Source organism: Schistocerca serialis, chromosome 4 (assembly GCF_023864345.2).
Source record: "Schistocerca serialis cubense isolate TAMUIC-IGC-003099 chromosome 4, iqSchSeri2.2, whole genome shotgun sequence".
Lineage (NCBI taxonomy): Eukaryota > Metazoa > Arthropoda > Insecta > Orthoptera > Acrididae > Schistocerca > Schistocerca serialis.
Genome location: NC_064641.1, coordinates 948,562,624 through 948,582,821, shown reverse-complemented (window position 1 = coordinate 948,582,821; position 20,198 = coordinate 948,562,624). Strand labels below are relative to the sequence as shown.

Genomic DNA, 20,198 nt, shown 5'->3' with positions numbered 1-20,198 from the left:
GAGGGGGGGGGGGGGGGGGGTTGGAGGAGGAGGAGGAGGAGGAATATTTATCAAAATATAGGGTGAGCAATACTGAACACATCCACCTGGTGGGTATTTTTTCTCCTGCCAGCTGACAGCTGATGACAGCACTGATAGGGAGTACATTTCCCTTCTGCTGCAACTTTTGTTTGTTAGGCGATGGAATATAATTCATCAAGTAGAAGTGTTGGAAGTGAAATGGGAAAATACAAGTATTCTACTCACGAAAGAGTATTCATGTACGATTCATGCATGTGTACAGAATAAGGAGATTATTTAAAGAGGAATTTTCTGATATTCAAGTTTCCAATTGGAGTAAGATTCATCGACTGGTAAGTAAATTTCGTGAAACAGACAGGAAACATGAGACTTCCACGATTAGGACTCTTAGAAGAAACTCTGGCTAACATCGGACATGCTCTGGAAAGGCTTCCTTGAAAATCTGTTTGATGTCTTTCTCAGCAATGGGAATTTCCTATGGCTCTGCTCAAACAGTTATGAAGTTACTGAAGCTAAAACCCAGTAAAATAACTGCAGAACAAGAACATAAACCCAGCAAAAACGTTGAGGTTTAGTGAATGGATTTTCACTAGCGTGCATGGTGCAGAAACTGACCCCAACCAAACTTTATTTTTGGACAAAATAACAATAACTGGAGTTCTGAAAAGCCTAACATACTACACCATGAACCCCAGAATGATCAAAAAAACAGGAGAGTGGTGCATTATTAGCAGTGAGAGACTAACAGGTCCTTTTCTTCCAGGAAACAATTAACAGCGAGAGGTATGTATAAATGGCCCTTTTTTTTTTTTTTTTTTTTTACCAACAGAGAGAGATTGCGCTTTCACAACCTCTCAGCACATCTCTGTGATGGCACAGCTTTGGCATTTCAGTAAATCAGTGATTCATCACTAACAACATACGGCCATCTCATTATCTGGATTTATCCACTTTTAATTCTTATGTGTGTGTGTGTGTGTGTGTGTGTGTGTGTGTGTGGGGGGGGGGGGGGGGGGGGGGGGGGGGGGGGGACATTAAAAGAGAAAGTGTACAATTCAAATTAATAAACTTAAAACATACATTCATCACAAAATCGGTGCCTAAGTAGGTGTCAGCAATGATTGAACAATGAAAGGAGGCAGTTCTAGTATCTCCTTGATTAATATACAAGAGCAATTACACGTATGTTAGAAATAATTTATGTGACAAACGACTCGATATTTACTGCGGTCCTCCTCTCATTCCTACAGCAGACACACCAGCTGGCCTTGCCATCTGGCCACACGCCATAAAAGTAATCGCCTTAACCTTGCAGTATCATCATGCCACAGAGGCAGTTTCCTGGCAGTGGTTTGTATTTCTAGTGCACTGTGGCCAAGTTTTTACTTCCTCGATGGGAGGTGCCACGCGGGGTAGCCGCACAGTCTGAGGTGTCTTGTTGCAATCTGCATGGCTACCCCCCATCAGAGGTTCGAGTCCTCCCTTGTGTGTGTGTGTGTGTGTGTGTGTGTGTTTTGTCTTTAGTGTAAGTTAGTTTAAGTTACATTAAGTAGTGCATAAGCTTAGGGACCAACGACCTCAGCAGTTTGGTCCCATAAGACCTTACCACAAATTTCCAAATTCCTTGATGGGAGGAAGCCAAGAAACTGGAAGTCTACGGTTGTCACACCTTGTGAAATTACCATCATTCTTATAAATATCAACTGCTTCTCCTTCAATAAATGTTACATTCTTTCATTAACACACATACAGTGTTGAAATCTATGTCCTGTTCCACTACTTCATATTTCATACTTTGCTCTAATTTGAAGAGGATGACATAGCATAACAACACAGAAGATTTTGCCTTCAAATTGAAGACTGCTGCAGCAGAAGATAATTGGAAGGATGTATCTCTTACCATTTAACACCGAGGTTATCCAGATAAAGTTCCTCAAGGCTAAGAGTCTTCTTCAATATGTGCAATAACCGATCCAAGGCCTCATGGGTCAGCTTCATATTGCTGGCTTTCAGTTTTGTGAACCACGTATTGTACTCTAGGGCACTGATTATAGGCACTATGTCCCTGAAAAATCACAGGATGGCAATAGCAAAGATGACATTAACAGTTATTTCCAATCATGGCAAATAATTTACTAAAAATGAACAAAATTAACTTGTTGATATTAGATATTATGTTTTAGGACTGACTTTACACTTAAGTAGGAAATATATGAACCCTACATTGATTATTTTGTATATACTTACCAATTAGTAAATGATTTATGTTAGAAAGCATATACTCTTGATAAGTTCTACTTTGACAAATATAACATTCTGGTTGGGGAAAAAGACAACGAAGAAGTAGAAGAAGAAGAAGAAGAAGAAAAACAACAAAAATTAACTCCACCTAATTTATCGGCTGATCCTTTCAGTACAAAAGCGTCATTTGAAATGAAAGATAATCTGCCAGATAAACTTCAACCTTTGCCACAGCCAAAGATGACATACCAGGCTCATCTCCAATGGGTGAAAATACACTTTTTCTGTTTTAAGTGACAGTATACATCCCCTTGGAACTGTAAAACTTATCAATCCTTCGAATGGTTAACGTTTTGTACAATGACGGAGAACTTTCCAGCACTTTGGAAAATGAAACCCAGGAAAAAAGTTTTGGAAAGCTCTTTGATGTGCAGCAACATATACACTGCATATTTTTGTATTACGAAAGTGTAAATTCGAATTTCACCACGCTACTTTCCGAAGCATTGAAATCAGATTGTGATGCACTTTTGTAAGCAATTGTAGATCATGTCATGTGATTTGATCTCGCCATCAGATGCTAGCAGATATTCAGAGCCAATAGCACCATCACTGTTAAGTAGTGGAAACACACAAATAGGAAAAGTTAATGGTTTAAATTAATATGCATAGTGTAGTTACAAGAAAAGCTAAGCTTTTGCACATAATATTAGTTTCAAAGACTCATAAGCTACAAGAGAAGCTAAACTTTCAGATTAATATTTGTCTTATTTTGCATATGTTACACTCTAAGATGCATCACACAAATGTGCAAGTAAAATTTAAAACACTGACATAAATGTCTGGTCTTCTCAGCTTGAAATTCTTCCAAGTGGCTGGCCCACAATGTACTCAGTTTTAAATACGAGTCAAACGCCCTGTGATTGAAGAAATTCTCACACCATTCGCAATACTTTTCCGAGTGCTGTTACAAATAGGTTCATTTCAACAACTGCCCAAGAGTTCCAGAAAACAGGCGTTAATGCATGTGCACAGCTGGAATCACACAGGAAACGTGTATCTTTACAAGATCTTATATTATTTCATAAAGGAAAGACGACATCAGAGGATACTCCAAGAGCACTGGAAATCCTAAACCATATTAAAATGCAGAATTCAACTTAAAGTGCACATTCATATGTCCAGATTCACAATGAAGTAGGCCCCAACCTGATATTAAGCTATTTAGTGTGGTTTTTCAGGATGTAAATTTTCTTGGAGTACCGGTACTGTACTATCTCATGTTTAGTTCTGTACTGTGGCATAATGTTGCATGTGCTGGAAGATGAAAACGTGTACTTGAAATTCAGCAAACATTTGTCACTAGCCAATATTGCGGAATGAAACACTTCTTTTCAAATAAACGAGCTGCCTCAGCAGAAAAGATTAATAAAGGCCAAATTTCCTTAGCAAACTGACAAAAATAACTTCACTCTTCTGCAACACGTTTAATGCTTGACTGGCAAAAATGTGGAAATAGAATAAAATCGGAAAACAAACTAAGAATATATTTTAGCCTTCCGTAATTATGTGAACATATTTTAATTCGCTTGATAGCTCCCGGCCACAGAAGCCCGTTTTGTTTTCATTTGACATGGGAGCTGTAAATGAGGAGCAAAAAGCAAAATCACTGTGAACCTAAACATGGGTCACGTGGAGACTACTCTTCTCGCCACAACAACTCTGCTCTGCGCATGTGCAAATATGGAGCTTGGGTGCGCCAGAAAAATTTTTCCAGGTAGCATCTGGATTCTTGCTGCTACTGCTGATACAGCTACTGCCACACTTCAAGTAGCCAGAAGCGAGAGAGTGTACTGCTCATACACGACTCAATTGTGCATGTGCGTTAGCTCACTGCCAACTGTTCAAACAAACCTAATGTAAACTACTTGTGATGCCACACTCATTGGAAGCAGTTTGTTGCTACATAGTATTGCACGTCTTTGTTATAAGGTCTTGGGATCATTTTGCTTTTGGCAAATGCTTGTGTGTGCACAATGTTCCGTTTGCAACTAAAATTTAGCTTTGGTTTTTTTTTCCTCATTTGTGTTTTATAGCTGCAGTATTATTCTACAGTAGCAGAATACAGAAATATTCTTTGTTAGAGTATCAGTTCTCACCAGTCAAAATTACAAAAATTTAACTGAAAACTAAAACAATGAAAAATTCCCAGAATTCTGAAAAATTCCTGGGTTTTCCCTGGTTTTTTCCCGGATGGAAAAATTACCGAGTTTTTCCCAGGCTTCCTGGTTGTCCTGGGGCATACACACCCTGTGTATGCATCAATCAGAAACATGATGAATTGTGCATCCAAGCTGTCTACCCAGATCCTGGTACGTCTCTTGCTGCTGAGAGGCCTTATTAACAGTACACAAGTTCAGTATTTGCAAAATCGGATTTTAAGATCATAATACACTAATGTTAGAAAAAGAAACAACTTAAAAGTGCATCACCATTAAACTTCATGACTTATTATGTCCTCTGCGTACAAACAGCCAAGCAATAAATCTGATTTTGAAAAACTTGAGAACGTTCATAAAGGAAGGGTGAAGTTTGAAATTGGCAATTTCAACACTCACAGTATTGAACATTCAAGATTCATGAGGTTGAAAACAATGAAAATTTTCTGCAGTAGGCAGACTCTTATCAGCTGACATTAACTCATGATAACAAACAATCCTCACTGTTCAATAACAGCAGATGGAGAACAGCTACATTCCTGACCTTTTGTTTGTTGATGATAACATTTCTGAACAATGTGCGAAGACCACCCCAAACTCCCAACACTGACTAATAATATGTCAGGTCATTTCACCAATAACAGCACACTTAGTATCAGTCCATTGAAGATTTAACTTCAGTAAGGTTAACTGGGAGAAATTCAAAGTCATATTAGATCAGAAGATAACTAAACTGGTCCCTACACCTGGGTCCCATGATCAATTTGTTGAAACAGTTCAGAAATGCAAACGGATGGCTATTCCTTGGGGCTGTTGAACTAATTACATACAGGCACCCAGTGTGAGCACTAAGTAACAAGTACTTTGAACTTTTTGAGGAAAATCCAAGGAGCAGGGAAACAACTCTAGCTGGCTAACATGTTAACAAATCAATCACTGTAGTCAAGATAGAAGTGAATTGAACTCGTGGAAGAACTATTAAGTCCAGAATTTGGCAAAAAGCATGGACACTGCTGAAGAGATTAAATAATGATCCTATAAAGAGATCTGTACATGCCAATGTTACTTCTGATCAAATATTTAATATCTTGCTTAAGAATGATTAACTGAACTGTCACATTCATAAGTCTTCAACTAAAGTACACAGATCTCCAGAAGAGGAACTGAGTTATCTTTCTCAACCATTTACTCAAGAAGAGGGCAATACCAGGTGCTAAAGTTAGTAAAGCTGCTGGCTTAGATTATATATGACTTGAACAAACAAAAAATTTTGGTCCAAAACTGTATGACTGGCTCCTATATTTCTTCAATATATGTTGGCAGATCCCAAAATTATGGAGGAAATCTCGTGTAGTTGCCATTCTTAAAGGCAAGCCCAAGGAACTTCAGACCAGTCTCTCTCCTATTTACTAGATCTTTGAACGAACGATACATAGTAAGACTCTCAGGAGCAGTTGGACCCATCTTAGTACCACATCAAGCTGGATTCGGACCAGCTGAAGACTGCACAGCACAGGTATTAAATCTAACCCAGAATATTGAAGATGGCTTTGAGAGAAGAAAGAACACTAGAGCATCATTTATTGATCTAACAGCAGCTTACAGCACAACCAACCCTCAAATGTTCTTGCTCAAAATGTATGGAATAACAAGAGACTGCCATCTTACACAAATGATTCAAGATCCTTTCAAAATAGTCAATAGGGGTTCCAAAAGAATGAGTTTCCACAGTTCAGTGTTCTCTCTCATTTTGAGAGGAATGCAGTTAGAACACCCATTTTCAGCCCAAGTACATTGGGGACTGTATACTGACTTTCAAGAAGCACGGCCCAAATGTAAAACAAAAAGTGTCTGCAAGACACAACATCTTGCACAAAATTACTGCTCCATCTTCAGGTGCAGCAGCAAAAATAGTTAAAACAACAGCTTTATCCATGGGTAATGCAGCCTGTCTTATACAATTCTGTCTATAAAAAACAAATAGAAATCACTCTTAATGAGTCATGTAGACTCATTACTGGATGTCTGAAACCTGCACTGCAGCATCATTTAGTTGGAATTGCCACTACAGCAATCAAGCGTGAGGTAGCAGTGTGCAGGAGAAGGTATAAAACATACATTATAAAAATTTCATGAGGGCAACAGATAACACTGGAAAAACAGACATGTTCCAAATTATCTATGTGGAAGACAAGGTATGAACACCATCAGGAAATCCAGCCGCTGGTTCCACCGAAGAACTGCCTTTATAGGACACCCAGGACAGCATCGGAACAGGAGTAGCAAGTAAAAGGCAATCTGCAGACGTGGGATTACTGAACATCGTATGCCTTTTGTGGCTGAGGAGTTAAACTATGGATTACTTATACCAGTATAGATTATGTCTTGCAAGCTGTACCACTGATGGCCATGTCCACAAGTTCTGCAGCTGTAGTGTTTACCAAATGCTGGCCTAAAGTTCCTTTCACTGTCATCCTTGTTTTTACTGTAACATAAATGAAGTGAAAGCTGTTCGGATAAGAAGGGCTACAGGAAAATTCAAAAGACAGTATCCTCCATATTCCAAATAGTTACAGATTGGAAACAGTTAACAATACTAATCAAATTATTATAATAATAATGATAAGAATGAAACAGTAGTCTGTACACCTGAAAGAATAACAAGGAGAATAATAGTATGTGTTGCACCCTCAATGAAGAACTTATCTAAGTAATAAAGATACTATGATACACAGATTTTGCAGAATGTTAAAACAGTGCATTACAATTTATGGGGATTGGGTTCCTTCTATTTATACAAACAACATAATTCTCCTGGATTATTTTTCATCATTAAATGAGTTTCCACATGTATGTGTCATCATTAGTGGGGTCTTATATTTCTGAAGTTCAAAACTACACGACTGACAATAAAATTTGTGAATTACAATTAGGTCTCACAGGTTTTTTGAAAAATTTGTTGCAGACTTCTAACTTAATTTTTATAACAGTTTCAAGTCCTTGATATAATATAAATAATGGAAAGAAGAATGGTAACAAACAACTAACTGTTTAGTTAAACAATGTAGGAATACCAACAATGCAGGAAAAGACAAACTGCTGCTTACCATAACGAAGACACGTTAAGTTGCAGACATGCACAATTAAAAGACACTGACACAAAGCTTGTGGCCACAACTGTCATCAGCAAAAGAGAAACAGAGGAACAAATACCGCTCACATACACAAGTAAGCAGCTAGGCCAGAAAGCAACTGTCACGTGGGCTGGCAGCAGCAATTTGGAGGGGGCAAGAAGTGGAAGGGATAGTAGTGTATGAGTGGGGGAGAGAGGAATGCTGCCTGGAAGAATGTGCTGGAACTAGAATGCCAACGGACACAGTGTCAGCAGGTTGTGGGGCAGTGAGATGAAGAAAAAAGGAGAGAAGTGGGAAAAGATGGGCAGGTGCATTGGCAGAGGGTGGCAAACAAAGAGACCAGGAGACAAAAATGGGGATGAAATAATATGACAATGGGGGGTGGAAACTTTTGGGTGGAGGGCGTGGGGACAGTATGATAGTATGACAGCATGATAGTATTATACAGGGTGATTCAAAAAGAATACCACAACTTTAGGAATTTAAAACTCTGCAACGACAAAAGGCAGAGCTAAGCACTATCTGTCGGCGAATTAAGGGAGCTATAAAGTTTCATTTAGTTGTACATTTGTTCGCTTGAGGCGCTGTTGACTAAAGTTTTTGGACCCTTTTTCTTCGAAGGTGCTACTGTAACTGGACTACAGTATCTGGAGATGTTAGAGAATTGGCTGTTCCCTCAGCTCGAACAAGAAGCACAACAATTCATATTTCAGCAGGATGGAGCGCCACCACATTGGCACTTATCTGTCCGTAACTACCTGAACGTCAACTACCCGAGGCGATGGATCGGCCGCCAGGCAGCCCGTGACAGAGCACTTCATCACTGGCCTCCAAGAAGCCCTGATCTTACCCCCTGCGATTTTTTCTTATGGGGGTATGTTAAGGATATGGTGTTTTGGCCACCTCTCCCAGCCACCATTGATGATTTGAAACGAGAAATAACAGCAGCTATCCAAACTGTTACGCCTGATATGCTACAGAGAGTGTGGAACGAGTTGGAGTATCGGGTTGATATTGCTCGTGTGTCTGGAGGGGGCCATATTGAACATCTCTGAACTTGTTTTTGAGTGAAAAAAAACCTTTTTAAATACTCTTTGTAATGATGTATAACAGAAGGTTATATTATGTTTGTTTCATTAAATACACATTTTTAAAGTTGTGGTATTCTTTTTGAATCACCCTGTAGTTCTGTAGGTTGAGGTTGGGATACTTATGGGAGCAGAAAGTGTGTTCTAAAGATAACTCCCATCTGTGCAGTTCAGAAAAGCTAGTAGTGGAGGGTAGGATCCAGATGACTCCAGTAAAGTAGCAGCCATTGAAATCAGATATGTTATGCTAAGCTACATGTCGTGCCACAGGGTTGTTTACTTTGCTCTTTGCCACAGTTTGCCCAATCCCACATCATTCCCATTTCTTTTAAACCATTCCTGCTACAATGTACCCCTCCTCTATCTTTCTGCATCAGTTCAGGAAACCATGGGGTGCCATTAAATGGCTTAATCATAAGATTTCCTTTCTCTGAATCATACCCCTCCTTTCACAATGACCTTCACCTCTACAGATTCTACCAGTCCCTGGCCCTAACTAACCTGGTACAGCAAAAACACAAGTCCATGGCACAGGCATCCCAGAACCAGCTCTGCTCCACCCACCATATATTACTGCCGTATAGTCCCTGCTCCATACATCCACACCTCTGAAATTGAATCCCTTGCTCTTCAGCACATGCAAGAGCATTCCATACACCATCCACATAAGTTATCCAACCCGCTAACGTCCAACTGCCACATCAGGGTGCGTGCCACTACCCAACTGCTACTCTAGCCACAGTCTTACTCCTCACCAACCCCTCATAGCACCTAAACCCTGCCTAACTGAACTTTTCAACTTTTCAACTTTCCACATCCGTCAAAACTCGCTCCCAACGGGACTAAACATTCCCTTATCACTGTTGTTAACCCTTCCAACAAAACCCTTCGCTCACAAAAGTTTCAGTCCTATTCAAAAGCCTCACATTTAGCCCTGTACCCAGTTGTAATTGGAGCACTTCTTTGCCACTAATGCCTCCAACCAAAACTAACCTAATTCCAACATTAAACCCTGTCTCTCCCAATTCGTACCATCACCTAACCAACCGCTGGTCACCTTCCAGGAATTTCTTTCTTGCAACTTAGCCTCACCATCCTTCCTCCGGTCCCTTCCTCAGAAGACTTACCTTTCAGCAGGAGAAAGAATAGCCATACACAAACTCGAAACAAATCCTGACCTAATCATCCTACCTGCACACAAAGGTGCCACCACTGTTGTTATGAACTGTAGTGACTACGGGCCTCTGGCAATTATCCTACACCTCCACCTATGAACTATGCCAGAGTGATCCCATCTCAGAAGTACAACACGAACTCCAATACATGCTTAAACCCTTACACCCTTCCAAGATCCTCTCCCCTGAATCCATTTACCCCCTCACCCCTATACCCCCTGTGTGACACCCCACATGCCCACCTTGTACAAGTTCCCCAAAATCCACAAACCCAATAATTCTGGATGCAAAATTGTGGCTGGTTATTGTATCCACACTGAAAGAATTTCGGTGCTCATTGATCAACACCTCCAACACATTTCCTGTAATCTAGCTTCCTCCACCAAAGATCCCAACCACTTCCCTCACCGACTCTCCACCATCCCCATACCTTTGCCTCCTGGATCCCTACTTGTCACCATTGATGCCACCTCCCTATACACAACATCACTCATGTCCATGGGCTTACCACTATTTAACACTATCTTTCGCAATGTTGTTCACACATCAAACACAATACCATACTCCTCATATACCTAACCTACTTTATCTCAACTCTGAACTACTTGTCCTTTGAAGGGATAATATACTTACAAATCCGCAGCACTGTCATAGGTAACCGATGGCAACCTCCTATACTATCCTTTTTTGGCTCATCTAGAAAAGACCTTTCTACCCTCCCAAAATGGCAAAACCCTACTCTGATTCATGTTCATTGTTGATATCTTCATGATCTGGACTCCAGGTCAGGATACCCATCTTCATTCCTTCACAACCTCAACAACTTCTCTCCCAACTGCTTCACCTGTTCCTCCTCAACCCAGCGTCCCAGCTTGCTAGACATAGACCGCCTCCTCTCTGCTTGCTCCATCTGCACCTCTGTCCACATTAAACCCACCAACCACCAACAGTACTTACATTTCAACAGCAATCATCTCTTTCACACCAAAAAAATCCCTCCCATATAGACTGATCACCCTAGGATGGCGTACCTGCTGTGGTAAGAACTCCCTTGCTCACTATGCTGAGCCTTCACAGACAGGCACTATCCCCCACACCTAGCCTGCACACAGATCTCCCATGCCATTTCCCTTCCCACCATCAGGGGTCGGTCCATCTGTGAAAGCAGTCATGTCATTTACCAACTCTTCTGCAATCATTGCACAGCTTTTTATATTGGAAGTACTACCAACCAGCTGTCCACCAGAATGAACAGCACTGTCAAACTGTGCCAACAGCAAAGTAGACCACCCTGTGGCTCAACATGCAGCTTAGCACGACATGCTTGATTTCAATGGCTGCTTTCCTACTGGAGCCATCTGGATCCTCCCCTCTACCACCAGCTTTTCTGAACCGCGCAGATGGGTGTTATCCTTACAACACAGTCCCTGCTCCTGTAATTATCCTGGCTTCAACCTACAATAACATACTCTCCCACTCCCTCCACCAAAGGGTTTCCACCCCCTTTGTCCTATCATCTCCTCCCCATTCTTGTCTTCCAGCCTCTTTGGTTGCAACCCTCTGCTGATGCACCTGTCCATCTTTTCCAGCTCCTCTCCTTTTCACTCTCCTCTTTTCCCCCCACTTCCCTGCCCTACAACATGCTGATGCTACATCTGTTGGCATTCTAGACCCCGGCTGGTCCTGGCGAAGGTTCGAGTCCTCCCTCGGGCATGGGTGTGCGTGTGTTTGTCCTTAGGATAATTTAGTTTGTCCTTAGGATAATTTAGATTAAGTAGTGTGTAAGCTTAGGGACTGATGACCTTAGCAGTTAAGTCCCATCAGATTTCACACACATTTTAACATTCTCGTCCCAGCACACTCTTCCAGACAACTCTCTTCTGCCCCCTCTACTCGTATACTATTATCCCTTCCCCTTCTGCATCTCCTCCAAATTGCTGCTGCCATTCCACATCACAAATGCATTCTGGCCAGAGCTGCCAGAGTTGGCAGCCATGTGTGCGTGAGATGTGCTTGCTTGTTCATATGAATTGTGTATTCCTCCGTTTCTCTTTTGCTGGTGAAGGCTGTGGCCAAAAGCTTTGTGTTTAAGTGTCTTTTACTTGTGCCTGTCAGCAACTTAACGTGTCTTCTTTACAGTAAGTAGCAACCTACCTTTTTCTACATTGTTGGTGTTCACTGTATAGTTGAAGTGCTAAGTGGTTTTTTAGGCACACACAGAAAAATGAATGTGTTGTCAAGCTTCATACATGTCCCTCTTCAGAGCCGTATAGTACAGAACAAATACACACACACACACACACACACACACACACACACACACACACACACACACACATTTTTAGTACTTATGTTGTGAAATATTACAGTGGAAATACAAAGTTATTACGTTAACCTCCAGTTACTGTCACAAAAGCATCACGCTGTTGCAGGTGAGAAGCTATATGACCAGTTATTGAAGCCTCTTAAAGCATACAAAACTAAAAATTAACATAGAAGATTGCAACAGATAAAATTTTTAGCCCTACTTTTCACTCATGAATTTTATTGTAAAACATTTATTTCAAGATTTCAATACTATACGAATCCCCCTGCAGTCATGGCACCAATGTGTCTGAACACATTGGGGCAAGAAGAATAACATAAAACTTTGTGGCCTGAATAAACAGTTGAAACTTAATTGTCACAATTTATTCTGCAAAAACAGCTACGGGAGCATCAGAACACCAAAGAATGAATGTATGCTGAGATTTGGATTTGGATATATATTTGTGTTTCCAGCAGTTGCTCTATAACCGAGGCATCTGAGAAAACCTCGAGAGCCAAAATGGCAACTGGTAATTATCATACAGAGAATACCTACTACAAAAATATACATACTCTTCCCAAGTTCTGTTTTGGCATATGACTCAATCATCATAAATTACTGAAGCAAGATAATTCAGCTGCAGAGGAATTGTACAAATATACTGAAACAGAAGTGAAGATTCTGAAAGAGAACTCAACTCCCAGGAAAAGTTGTTACACTACATTCCAGCTGATCCCTGCACAGCTCTCCTTACAGGCATCACCAGTGTACTATAACGCAGAAGGAGAAAACATTCTGTAATGAGTCAGATAACAAACTGAATAGCAATGGGGTTAAGTGTTGGTCTCAAAAACAAGTACTTTGCCCCCAAATTTTTCACCAACTTTTGTTCTCTACCATACAATACTGAAGCATTCCGCCCACACATTCTGTCATTATTGTGCAAACTGAAATGTGATACTTACTTTGGATCTAGGTGGTCGAAGTCCCTCAGACATAATTCTCGTGTGTCGTGAGAGAGGTATATTGTGTCCACGTCCTACGGAAAGGACAATTATACATTTTATGAAAATGCAAACATAAACAGTTATGTGACCAATCAGATTTTCTCAGTGTGAATGATTAATGGTGTTCTTTATAGTGTTGTGTCAAGTTGCTACTTCCATTATTATGCACAGTGTTCTGATGATTGACCAATTCACTCATATGACAAGATCAATATTGTGGTGCAAACATCAACTTTTTGGGACAGCAGACCTAAAGACTACGTTGAAATGACGATATCAAAGAACCTAGTAAAATGGGACAGAGATTTCAAATTAACCACAGCTTTGGACCTTGCACTCAATTAAGGTCTTGTGGATTGTATCATCCACCACAGATGGAATATACAGAGAACGTGCATTTTGTGGAATAACAGTGTGGGCTCTGAATAAAAAATTAATATCAGAGGGTGTAGAGAGCATTGGGAACCAAACTCTGCTATAAACAGTTGTGTAGTAATACTTCACAGTCTCATTGGAGTAACAAGCACTCATTACACAACTCACGGCAGCTGATGGAACGACCAGGTCAATCAGCAAAATATTTTGTATAAAATGGAATCAGCAACTTTGATGAACACTTGAAAACACATCAATAATAAAAAATAACATTCTGTTATCAAGATAATAGTCTAAACACGTACATAGTTAAGTAGTACACTACTAATGCCAACTCAGCACTCAACAAGAAAAAAGGATCTGATTTGATCCATTATAAATGGTTTTTTGAAAGCCTGCGACTGTAGATACAATATGTTTGTTTATAAATAAATAAATCTTCTGCTACCAGTCACGATTTTCTTTATTTCACTATTTGCACGACGCGTTTCGAGAAATAATTCCCATTTTCAAGTGCGTTTTTATGATGTGTGTTAAGCCATTTCTTTTGATGTTGTCAGTGTGTGTGAGTCTGCTTCACTTTGTTGACTTTTACTGTAATATATAAGAAACGCGATTTTTAGTTGGGTGTCAATATTTTCTGTGAGGTTAGTGGCTAAAGTTTGAGAACAATTTGTACTTACAATTTTCTAATGGTCCATTTGTGTAGAGAGTCACACACACTTAACATCACACACAACTTGTACATTTTACACATCGAAAATATCTGATATAAACAAAACAGTTACAAAGATCTTCTTGTAGGTGGTTCACAGAGATAACATTATAGGTCTTCCACAGATTATGATATGCTTTTGTACAGAGGTTAATTTATCTTTACAATTTGGCTCATGAATTACTTATACTGATTTTACATTTGTGCTTATTTCTATGTTTTACTATTTTTATTTAAGTATATTATCAAAACATCTGAAGAAATTCACTGATTCATTTTCAAGTTTTTCATTTAATATTTCTTTTGATGTTGTCAGTGTGTGTGAGTCTGCTTCACTTATATATTACAGTAAAAGTCAACAAAGTGAAGCAGACTCACACACACTGACAACATCAAAAGAAATGGCTTAACACACATCATAAAAACGCACTTGAAAATGGGAATTATTTCTCGAAACGCGTCGTGCAAATAGTAAAATAAAGAAAATCGTGACTGGTAGCAGAAGATTTATTTATTTATAAACAAACATATTGTATCTACAGTCGCAGGCTTTCAAAAAACCATTTATAATGGATCAAATCAGATTATTAGTGCCAAGCCAGGCAATGAAAGCTATATATAAATACAAAAACCTCAAAATGAAAGTACTAAAAACAGTTGCACACATAAGATTCAACAAGCACTGTCAACAACTAGGCATAATTCCGAAATATATAAAAGTGAAAATATGTTCTAGCAGCAACATAGCAAAACTTATAAAACATAAAGCAGAAAAACTCTGGCTGAAAACCGAAATAAGGCAGCTACATAAGAAAAAGGACTTACTAAACAGAAAGCTACTCAACATGCAGATAGAAGCAGCAAACAACATGGAACCTACAGTTTATGACAGAATTTGCAGGCATATCCAGGAAGTAGTCGACAAAGAGTACTTGACGATTTGCAACACACATAACAAGAAACTACAGACCTTGACATCCAAACAAGACAAGAGATCCAACCTTGAGATAACTGACAAAAACAAACACACATTTTACAGTAGAGTGGTAAACAACACTGACATAAAGTTCAACCAAAGAGAAAACGATCTACTCCAAAAAGGACTAAAATACAACGTAGAACCTAACCTCAACAACCATACACTGAAACAGGTTATAGCTGCAACTAAAAGTGCAGCAGATGCTGCAAAATTAAATTCAAATACAAAAGCAGCAATAGGACACAAAGTAAGCAAGCTTCTTGAGAAAGAAATGAATAAAGATAAGTTTAGATCTAAATATACAATAAATGATACAAAAACTTTAAAATCTATAAACAATAAACTGGAAAACAACCAATCCATAGTTGTAAAGTCAGACAAAAGTAATACATTAGTTGTGATGAAAGAAAAAGAATACATAGACAAAACAAATGAATTTTTTGCTGCTAATAACATTCAGCACATTGAAAAAGACCCAACCAAACAATTCCAAAGCAAAATTAAGGAACAATTAAAGAACACACATTTCCTGTTGACAGAAAATGAAAAGAAATACCTTACATGTATGAATCCAAAAGCACCACGCCTAAGAGCACAACCAAAAATACACAAAAATGGATACCCGATACGTCCTGTGGTCAACTCTATAAACAGCCCAGCATACAAACTGTCTCAAAAACTGAATAAGATACTGGTGAAAAATTATACATATGAAACAACATATGCCATAAAAAACAGCATGATTCTAGCCAAAGAACTAAGAACCAGAAAGCTCCCCCAAGATGCACAGTTTATATCACTTGACATCACCAACCTTTATTCAAACATACCCATACAAGAAGCTCTAACAGTAATACAAAAGAACCTTATGCAACACAAGAAACTTTCATACACAGAGATTGTAGAATTTATGGAACTCCTTCAGCTAACCCTAAGTTACAACTACTTTACCTTTAATGACAACATTTATAAGCAACCAGATGGCCTAGCAATGGGATCATGTATATCCGGTACCATAGCTGACATATACTTAAATCACTTAGAACAAAAATTATTTGACAGCCAAGAACCCTGCCTAAAGAAAATAGAATTTTATAGGAGATATGTAGATGACACACTACTGTTAGTGAAAGGAGATACCAAAGACATCACAGACATTCTTAATCATTTCAATAATCTAAATGAGAAAATCAAATTTACAGTGGAACATGAGCAAAATAAAAGTATCAACTTTCTGGACCTAAATATTACAAGACACAACAACACATGCACATTCAAAATTTATAGGAAAAACACAATGACTGACACCACAATCCCTGCAACCTCATGTCACCCAAATATTCATAAACAGGCAGCTTACAGGTCAATGCTGCATAGGGCAACAAAAATACCATTGAACCAAGAAAATATGCAACAAGAAATAAACACAGTGAAGAAGATTGCAGTTGCCAATGGTTACAATGCTTCCATGGTTGACACAATCTTAGACAAAATGAAGAGAAACCCAGGTACAAACTGCACCACAGAAGAAAAAGAGAAAAACAAATATATATCTAGCATTCCATACATAGGCAATGTATCACAGAAGATTGCAAATATTTTCAAAAATCACAGAGTAAAAATTGGGTTTTCTACATCCAATAAACTACACCAAAAACTAATACATAATATAAAGTGTAATCATGATCCATATTCAGACTCTGGAATATACAAGGTAACATGCCAGGAATGCTCCAAGTTCTACATAGGACAAACAGGCCGAAATATCAACACCAGGTACACAGAGCACATTAGAGCATACACCCACAACAAACACGCTACATCAGCAATAGCAACACACATACATAATACAGGACACCCATTTGGAAAAATAGAGCAAAATGTCAAAGTACTCCACCGCCTAGATAAAGGACATAAAATGGATTTGCTTGAAGAACTGGAGATATATTCACATTATAGAAAATATGAAGATAAAATATTAAATGAAAAACTTGAAAATGAATCAGTGAATTTCTTCAGATGTTTTGATAATATACTTAAATAAAAATAGTAAAACATAGAAATAAGCACAAATGTAAAATCAGTATAAGTAATTCATGAGCCAAATTGTAAAGATAAATTAACCTCTGTACAAAAGCATATCATAATCTGTGGAAGACCTATAATGTTATCTCTGTGAACCACCTACAAGAAGATCTTTGTAACTGTTTTGTTTATATCAGATATTTTCGATGTGTAAAATGTACAAGTTGTGTGTGATGTTAAGTGTGTGTGACTCTCTACACAAATGGACCATTAGAAAATTGTAAGTACAAATTGTTCTCAAACTTTAGCCACTAACCTCACAGAAAATATTGACACCCAACTAAAAATCGCGTTTCTTATATATTACAGTAAAAGTCAACAAAGTGAAGCAGACTCACACACACTGACAACATCAAAAGAAATGGCTTAACACACATCATAAAAACGCACTTGAAAATGGGAATTATTTCTCGAAACGCGTCGTGCAAATAGTAAAATAAAGAAAATCGTGACTGGTAGCAGAAGATTTATTTATTTATAAACAAACATAAGAAAAAAGGATACGTAAACAGACATCAAAATTTTTATCTGTAATTAATGACTTCCTTTAACATACAATTACGACTGCGTCTTGACAACTGAATGACATGATGAAAAATAAATGATAAGGTAAAAGCTAATATAATAAGAAGACACGGTAACAGTGCATCTTTATGCTAGTTCCATCATAGTAAAGTGAAGTAAAACAAAACATACCCAGGACACCTCCTCCCGATAAGGCATATTGTGGTAATCACACATGCAAGCATACTGTGTGGAGAAGCCACCGCATGGACCAACAGCTGTGGCACGCCCATCGCTGGGACTATCTTGCAGGTACTGGTTTCGTGACTCTGGCACCACTTCTATCCTCCTGATAATATGCCTTTAATGAAAAAAAGCCTGTTAACAGTAAGAATATATGATACTGCTTACAAACTGAAGTAGATGATTCTCATCTATTTACCGACTTTAAATTAGCTATTAACTTTTTAGGCTTTTTGGTCAAATTAGTCAGCAAAATTTTATACCAAATTAATTGAATGCTGCTCAGATTATTATTATTTGTCTTTTCATATTACTATTAACATACTCTGTTTACCTTTTTCTAGGTTTTGTCAATAATGTTTCAACTTCTTTATATATTGGATGTAGTTCCCTTTCCTTTTGTACCAAGGTGCACCATGGTGCATCTTTCCCAGCCCTCCTAAATATCATAACAGTATTGTGAAATCTAAAGTGAATCGAACACTGCTTTGAATTTTATTTACTTGTGCTCCATATGTCCATCCCTTGCATTGAATATTTGATGTTGACTGCTCAGATACTACACAGTTTGCTTCCTCTCACTCTTGTTACACTTTTTTTTTTCTCTTACTTTTCTTAACATTCCTTATAGCAGCTGTAGTAACTCATTTTATAAGAGCCTTATTTTTGCTGTTACCCTCTTCTAAGTGAACTGATGTGAGAAGCTTAGATCTGTTTGTTACTAGATCAAAGACATTGCTCATATGAGTCTGTTCTATTGCTCACTTCTCAAAGTACAGTGGGGGAGGGGAGGGAAGTAATCTCTGCCCCCTGTAACAGTTCTAACCATATGATTCTTCCACTCTGTAGCTCGTAAGCGAAGTCTCACCCTATCACAATAGCATGTCCAGGAAACTTAATCTCAATATTCCACAAGTTCTCTCTGAAACATTCAGTCTCTGTAGCTCCAAATGAAAATTACCTATAAGATTCGACTACCATGTTTGAGACATCTTTGATGCTTACCTATACACAGATTATTTCATATTCAGAATCTGTAATAACTGAAATAAAGGGTGCATACGCAGACATGGAAAAAATTCCCAGATTTCTACCGGATTTCCCGATTAAAAATACATTTTCTCCCTGGTGAAAAAAATACTTTTTCCCTGTTAACTGACAGTGTATTTTCTCTCGGAACTGTATAACTTATCAATCCTTTGAATACTACTATACTCTGTGTTCCGCATTATGGTAGGTCTTGTCATCAGGGAAGCGAGGTCCACCACATGAGCGTCTAGGGAAGTGATTCCTGTTGCCTTCCACTGATGATGATGAAATGATAATGAGGACAACACAACACACAGTTCCTGAGCGGAGAAAATCTCCAACTCAGCCGGAAATCAAACCCGGGACCCTTGGTGCGATAGACCGCCGCGCTGACCACTTAGCTATCAGGGAGGACAATCCTTTGAATGGTTATGGTTTCACACATCGGCGTTGAATTTCCCGGTGATTTATAAAATGAAACTCGGGGAAAAAACACATTTTGGAAAGATCTTTAATTAACAGCAACATGTACGGTGCATATTTTCAAATTACGAAAGCATAAATTCGAATTCCCCCAAACAAGTGCATATTACTTTCCAAAGCATTGAAATCAAGATTGCGATGTGCTTTTGTAAGCAGTTATAGCTCACGTCACGTGATCTCGCCAGCCTATAACAGCGGATATTCAAAGCTTAGGACACGTGATGTAGTCTGCCAATAGCAACTTCACTGTTAAGCAGACCGAACACACAAACAAGGAAAGTTAACGGTTTAAATTAATACATATAGTGTTGCTAAAAGAAAAGCACAGCTTTCACATATAATATTGGTCTGTAAGGTCAATACACTGCAAGAGAAACTAATTTTTCACACATAATGTTGGTCTTTTACGCGCGTCTTACACTGCAAGATATATAACAAAAATGTGGCAGTAAAATTTTTAATAACGACATAAATGTCTAATCTTCTGGGCTCAAAATTCTTCTACATGGTTCATCATCAATGAGTTGATTTTTAAATGAGATTCATACACACTGTGATTTAAGAAATTCATCATATATTCTCGCACATAGTT

General features: G+C 38.6%; 1 protein-coding gene across 1 annotated transcript in view; it reads right to left on the bottom strand.

Annotated features, from left to right (window-relative positions):
* The window catches only part of LOC126473606 (F-actin-uncapping protein LRRC16A), a 517,910-nt gene that overhangs the window by 267,635 nt on the left and 230,077 nt on the right, over window positions 1-20,198 (bottom strand). Inside the window, exons 6-8 of the mRNA XM_050100768.1 lie at window positions 18,044-18,212; window positions 13,152-13,225; window positions 1,922-2,086 (exon numbers count right to left, since the gene is read on the bottom strand). Coding sequence (XP_049956725.1) covers window positions 1,922-2,086; window positions 13,152-13,225; window positions 18,044-18,212 — 408 coding nt within the window. The remainder of the gene's footprint in view (window positions 1-1,921; window positions 2,087-13,151; window positions 13,226-18,043; window positions 18,213-20,198) is intronic.